Source organism: Copadichromis virginalis, linkage group LG4, assembly GCF_057382275.1.
Source record: "Copadichromis virginalis isolate Kocher_CV1m ecotype Utaka linkage group LG4, C_Virginalis_male_GT1.1, whole genome shotgun sequence".
Lineage (NCBI taxonomy): Eukaryota > Metazoa > Chordata > Actinopteri > Cichliformes > Cichlidae > Copadichromis > Copadichromis virginalis.
In genome coordinates, this window is record NC_140621.1 from 18,851,366 (window position 1) to 18,858,409 (window position 7,044).

At 38.7% G+C, this 7,044-nt stretch overlaps 1 protein-coding gene across 1 annotated transcript; it reads right to left on the minus strand.

The window, feature by feature from the left end:
* Window positions 1-312: 312 nt before the first annotated feature.
* On the minus strand, window positions 313-6,771 carry LOC146711221 (lipopolysaccharide-induced tumor necrosis factor-alpha factor homolog). The gene is made up of 5 exons (XM_085453976.1): window positions 6,024-6,771; window positions 2,703-2,943; window positions 2,443-2,484; window positions 1,237-1,381; window positions 313-1,123 (listed from the first exon to the last, which is right to left on the minus strand). Exons 2-5 carry the CDS (start codon window positions 2,920-2,922, stop codon window positions 1,018-1,020), a joined length of 513 nt encoding a protein of 170 aa, XP_085310102.1. The 5' UTR covers window positions 2,923-2,943; window positions 6,024-6,771; the 3' UTR covers window positions 313-1,017.
* Between the last annotated feature and the right edge of the window lie 273 nt (window positions 6,772-7,044).

Consider the following 7,044-nt stretch of genomic DNA (forward strand, 5'->3'; position numbering starts at 1 on the left):
AAAAGGCTGACATTAAACTTCTGGAATGTTCTTCCCAAAGCCCCGACCTAAGCCAGCCTTTTTAGAAACGAACAAGTTTATCTGAACTCCTCCAATTCTGGTCAAATTAGCAGAATTATTCCAGAAGCTTGTTGATGACATGGGGATAAACATTTAAAAAAATATGTCAGAAGCTGAAGAACTACATGAAGAACAACAAAAAACAAATAATCAAAATGAAAATTCCTTGGCTTTGTAACCCTAGCCCTTTTCTCACAAGTTAATTAAAAAATTTAACATACCTTCAAACGAAAGTGCAAAATTGAAAATCAGTTAATTAGTTAATCTGTTTGTTTATTCATTAATCGTGTGTGTTATGTGTCAGACAGACACTTAATCACACAGTCAAACCGCAGTCAAACAAAACAAAATCATGTTGTTTTTTCAGGATGATTCCAACATCAGATCAATGATGAAATTAGCCTCCTAACCACACTCATTTATCTGTGCATTTAATTACCACAAAACAATATTCCAAGGATATTCCTTTATTGTCCGAGTTTTGCTGGTTACACAGAAATAATTTGGAAATAAGTTTAAGAGTTTGGGTGTCTAAGTAATTCAAAGCGCATTAGAAGTATTGCAATACAAAACTAGGTATACTAAGAGAAAACAAACAATAAAGATGATACATATAAAATATCGTGTAATCAGTGGCATAAAATTATATGATAAAAACATACAAAGAAGTTTATGAAAAAAATATAATCTATTAGTATTTACAGATTTAATTTTTGTATTTGTAATGTTACAAATGTATCTGGTGTATAAACTCAATATTTATTTATCTCAAAATAATACAGAATTACAGCATGAGCAACTGCCCAGATTCACATCTGAGCAAAGGAGAAAAACTCATAACTACAACATGCACCTGATAAAAGTATTTATTGGTATGTTGTTTGGCTTGAATCTCTTGATTTACAAATCTTCCACTGATTTCTGTCATAATCAAGTGGGTAAGAGTCATCAAAAGATTCACATTCGCTTATAAACGTAGATGACTCTGCCACAGGATGAACAGTGGTGCTCCACATCTTGACAGGAATCAACGCAGAATGGGATACAGCAGCAAAGAAAGCACCTGTAGGTGGAAAAAAGCACTTGTAATGTTAAGGTTTTCTTAAGATCAAATATGTGTCTCAGCTCTTTTAGAGTTTTAGCTTGAAAATCCTCTACCTAAATGGTTGTATTTACCCAAAGAAGACGAGGCCTCCACAAATAGCCCACGTCAGCAGGCCCGGGGTGTGTTGTGTCCTGGTGATCACTGCCTGGTGGCAGTGAGGACACACAGTTTGTCCAGGAACATCTTGTAGCCTCGGTGTTACTACAATGTTAGTCACTGAGGAACAGAAATGTGTAAAACACAGAATAAAGGTGTTTATTCCTATTATTTCTATTAACCTTTGTTTCCATTTTAAAATTCAAAGCACAGTCGAGCTTCATAGACTGGCTTTAAACTGACTATCAAACTGGCAGTGAGGATCTCATGTCTGTTGCATCTTGCAGCAGACATTTGCAAGATGCAGGCTGATGACCAGAACTCTCCTGCAAAGGAAAACCAAACAACCCTCAAAACTTCCATAAGGAGCCACCTTATGTTGATTGATCTCAAGCCAACTTCCTGCAGCTGGCCTGCTCCTATTACTTAACTATAACCAAACCCAGTGTGGTTTCAAATCATTCGTCAAGTGTGTGACCCTTCACTTGCATTACTTAAGTCAGTGGAAATGTGTTCCCCATCCTTGCCTTGTATCAACAGCTAAGACTCGACATCACCACTGGAGGGTGCAAGTAGCAAGCAGTAGTGGTTGCAGTAGTAAGTTGTGGGTGGAAAGGGGCTTTTTTTTCAAAGCCTTTCTGTTGTCTTGTATTTTAAAGTAATGAGCCATTCAAGCACTAAGGTTTCTAGTAGCAGATGTCCAGCACAGCATAGACCAGTAATATAGTCTAGAAGTAGAAGACTACTGGTATTAGTAGTAGTATATAACTGTACAACTGTGACATAGTTAATGTTTTACATGTGTTTAACACACAAATGTGGCTTTGGAGTGAATTCTTATGCATCTATTTCAAAAGGCAGGACTCAGGATGTGACTGCACATGGGGTGAACTCTGAACAATTGCTTTTCCCTGTAGAGAGGCTACAAACAAGCCTATTCTTCAGATCAGTTTGATATGAGACCAAGAATTTCAGCCAGTGTCTACAGAGGCAGCTCTGTTCACTTTACACGCTGGAGCAGATGCACATTCATTTTTTTTAACAGCTTTTTAACAGCTGTGAGAAGTTACACTTTAACCTTTTAATGTTTTTATTTTCCCATGATGCATATTTGCATGCAAGAGTTCTGAGAAATCATACAAAGACACGTAGGTGTACTTTACAGGATCAGGTTGCCTCACCTGTTGTGACAGGTGCACCCGGTGCAGGAGCAAAGACACCGCCTGTTAAACAAAGTACACAAGTCATCACAACAGGGACGAATATACATACGTAAATAAGTACTTTACTATACTGTTTGAAGAGAACTGTCACTCTATAATTTATCTCTTTAATCTTTAATCTCTTTCATTTGTGTATTTAAGCAAACACATAACAACAAAGGTTTATTAGAATATTTTGGTATAAAAAGCAGGAATAATTTGTGAGTGCAGACACAGACCTGGCTGATATCCTGGAGGAGAAGGTGCTGGCTGAGGGTACGTCCCTGGTTGAGGGTACGTCCCTGGTTGAGGGTACGTCCCTGGTTGAGGGTACGTCCCTGGTTGAGGATACGTCCCTGGCTGAGGATACGTCCCTGGCTGAGGCATTCCTTGTCCATAGTCCAAGGGTGGGCCGGGGTAAGGTGGAGCTGATTCCTGTGGTGGATATCCTTTTTCCATCTTCAGAAATGTAAACTGAAACTGAATAAGTACAAATAAAAACTTAAGACGTATTGATCTAAGTTTTCTGGCACTGCAACACAGTATTTGAGATTTGTGTCACTTTCAATGAGTGACGAGGAACTTGTAATTTGCTTTGTCCAATGCAAACAGGAGGCAAAATATTAATTGCATTTGTTTATTCAAAGGTTTGTGTGTGACAACCAGTTATATGGTTTCAGAGGAAACATTAGCAGATGTTGGTGTGAGCTAAAGCTTTTTAAAAGCTAACCACAGCATCACATAAATATTTCCAGTGGTTGATATCCTTCTAATGGTTTATGAGGTTAGTATCTGACTATTGCTCAGATACTGAGCTCATTACCCAGTGTAGCACAAAAAATATGTTAAGAGGCCCTCCAATCTGTAACCACAAGTATTCAACTCAACTCAACACAATTGCAGTGGCTTAGATACGTAGACAGAAATCCAAGATTCACACTCTTTTGGGGGTGGGGGGGGGGGGGGGGGGGGGGTTGTAGTTTTTCTGCAGTTTATATTATAAATATTTAATATTTAATATAATGCTAGATCCGCCCCTGCACAGTTACCAGCCGTCAGCTACGTAGAAAAGGATCCTGGTGTAGAAAGTAATATTAAATAAATTCGAACTACAGCTTATCAAGGTTAAACGTGCTGCTGTTGTTCAGCCGCTGGTTTCCTCTTTCTGGCACGAAGTGGGCCAAAAACAAGCAAGAGAGACGAACTTGCGACAGAAAAGCCGATCAGCTGATCATTGATCAGTTTCATGAGTGAGGTAGCAGCAGGAAGGGGAGGGAGAGAGAAGAGGCAGTCGCTCCATATATCGTTGTTAAGCTTAACGCGGGAATGCTTTACAAACATTCAGAGATGAACTTACACACTTGCTCTACTTCTCTCTGGGATCACTTCCTCGGAGATGAAATGCTGGTTTGGTAGTGAGGCTACAAATACACACAGCCTCTATCACGTGAGCACACTGCTCCCACGTGCTACGGTTATGAGCTGAGTCACGCCAGTGTTGCAAGTTTTGTGAGGTGCTTTTTTGATATTTAAAGGATCGGATTACATTCTTTATTTCTCTCCGATATCCGATCCAGTAATGTAGGTCAGTATCGGACCGATACATAATATCGGATCGGTCCATCTCTAGTTGAAACTTATCATAGTAACTCCTGAAAAAAAGATTAAGTAAAATTGTGGTTCTGTATGAAAAGTAACTGCCCCATTAACCTAACAAATGGTTGTGCCGCCCTTGGCAGCAGGAACTGCAATCAAGCATTTGAGATAACCTGAACTGAGTCTTTTACAGCACTGTGGAGAAATTTTGGCCCACTCTTCTAAGCACAATTGTTTTAATTTAGCCTCATTGGAAGGTTTCTAAAATGAATAGCCTGTTTAGGCCACACCAAAGGATCTCAACTCAACAAAGTCTGGACTTTGACTAGACTGGGCAATAATCTTTATTGTCTAGAGCTTCAGCCTATGAGCTGAACTGGAAATTCTCCTTTAGGATTTTCTGGTAGAGAGCAGAATTCGTGTTTCCATCAATTACAGCAAGTCCTTCTGATGCAGAAAAACAGCCTCACACCACCACACTACCACCAACAAGTTTGACTCTTAGTGTGAAATATGATATTTCCCATAAGTCTCGAGGATCATCAACATGTTTCTTGGCAAATCTGAGACGAGACTTCATGTTCTTTTTGGTCAGGAGAGGTTTTCTCCTTGAACTCTCCCATGGGTGCCATTTTTACCCTATCTCTTTCTTATTGTTGAATCATGAACTCTGACTTTAACTGAGCTGAGTGAAGCCAGCAGTTCTTTAGATGCTGTGCTAGGTTATTTTGTGACCTCCTGGATGAGTCTTCAATGCACTCAACCACTCCTGGGAAGGTTCACCACTGTTCCAAGTTTTCTCTGTTTGTGAAAAATGGTTCCAAAGTCTTCAAGCCTTAGAAATTGCTTTGTAACCCAGACTGAAAGATGACTGTTTCATGGCACGATGTGTTGCTTTTTGAGGGGTTTTAGCCTATTTCACATCATCAGACAGCTTTATTCATACAGGCGCAGGTAGTTTTGAAGAACTTTATTCCCTTTATAAACAAAGTCATTACTTTAAAAGTTATATCTGTCTAATATTAAAATGTGTTTAATGATCTGAAACATGTAAATGTGACAAATATGCACAAAAATAAGAAATCAGGAAGTGGGTAAATACTTTTCCATAGCACTGTATATATAGCGCAGTCATCTGAAGTACTAATAACAAAGAAATACTCTCTCCAACATAAGCAAATACCTTAATGATAAAAAAGTAATATTTACTAAGTGTTATTCAAGGGCTCAAGTAAAGTGGCTCCAAAAATGTTCTTCCTGAATGTTACAATTTTATATAAAATACTATGAAAAAAACTCAACTAAGACGGGTTGCTCATATAGTTGGTGTGGGGTTTTTTTGTTGTTGTTGTTTTTTGTGGTTTTAACTTCGACAGTGTTTTGTATTTTAAAAATTAAATCTTAATCCACATCTACACAGAGCTGAAATGAACTGAAGTACCAAACAGGAAAGTAACAATAACGAAGCTATGCTACTGTGTAACACATTTACTTAGTTTGTGAGACATGATGCAATCTGGTTTGAATGCACTTTACTCAGTTTGAGTCCTGTTGTACATTGACTACAGATTACTGGTCTTAGTCTCTTTTTATAATACAGAGCCTACATTGTGTACCGTGGGCTGGTCAGTGTGGTAGGAAAGAGGCCCAGTCAGTCCAACCAAGCCTTTCTGTATCTTGCTCTAAATCCATCCTAAATCAATTACAGAGAGCTACAAACCACTTAAACTAATGAGGCGCTGTCATTCCCCTGAGCACACCCTGTGCACCTCATCCAGTTTTGTTTGAATGTTCTTTCTGAATAAGCGTTAGTGTTGATGAAGCTATGAAGCATAACTACAGAAGAAATACCTTTTTTTCCATTTCTGTTCTACAAAAGTACATAAAAAAACAGGCAGTCTAACTATGAACCAGGAAGAAACTCATCCTTATTTGACAGCAAACGTAAAACAACATTAACTTACCTCTTATCTCACCAAAAAAAAGTTTTTTCCTGGAGCTCTCTGTCAGTGCCTGAAGGGGAAACACAGTAAAACCACAACAGGAAGGTCCATACAGAGTACCGATGGACACGACTGCTACAAAATCTTGTAAACCAACGGAGAAGAAGCGTATTTCTTCAGTCAGCTTCGGAAGGCTTTTGAGCTGTGGATCTGTTAGTCTTCACTCTCTGTTTCCCCGTTCGCTCCCTCCTCCCCTCATATGTAACTGGGTGTGTCAGAAGAAGAAGAAATGAAGAAAAGCATTTCCCTGTTCGCTCAGTTATTGTTTAAACAACCCATAAAAAGCACAGCCATAAGATATATGTGAGCACAAATATGAAAAGACAGGGAGAGTGTGTCCCGCTGCTGAGAATGAAGTGTTCCTTGTTTACCACAATTCGTCTTATCAGTTTTAGCCTGTGTCTACAGCCCTGCCTACGTGTTTAAAAAAACTACGCACGCATAGAGTCCGATAACAGCATGAATCATCTCACTTAACATCTGGAGATCAAGAAACAAGATTTATTTTCATGTGAACCGTTTTTGTTTTGTTATTTTCTTAGACTTTGGTAGTGTAAACCAATCAATGCATGGTACAGCTTTTGGTTTCTGTATTCTTGTTTTTTTTTGCCTACATCTGTGGTTTCCTGTGGTTTTGACTTCCTCAGTGAACTCAGTAAATGAAAACTTATGTGGCCATATTTTCTTTCACATCCAGCCTTGCTCTTTAGAAGCACAATGAGAAAACTGAATTTCGTAAGGACATTCTCAGTCTTCCAAAACAGTTTGAATGTGCTGACAAAAATGTGCTCAACCAGATTTACAATACAAGAAATAATGTTGTACTGAATAATAGAATAGCAGCTATATAAATGCCTGCTATTCTATTATATATCCACTTTCCTCTCAGGTGCTACGTGCTTTTACATGAATATTTGTTTCTCATTTCCTGCATGAGTGTTGTACGTTTACTTCCACATTTTTGTGATTGCTTCCATTTGCC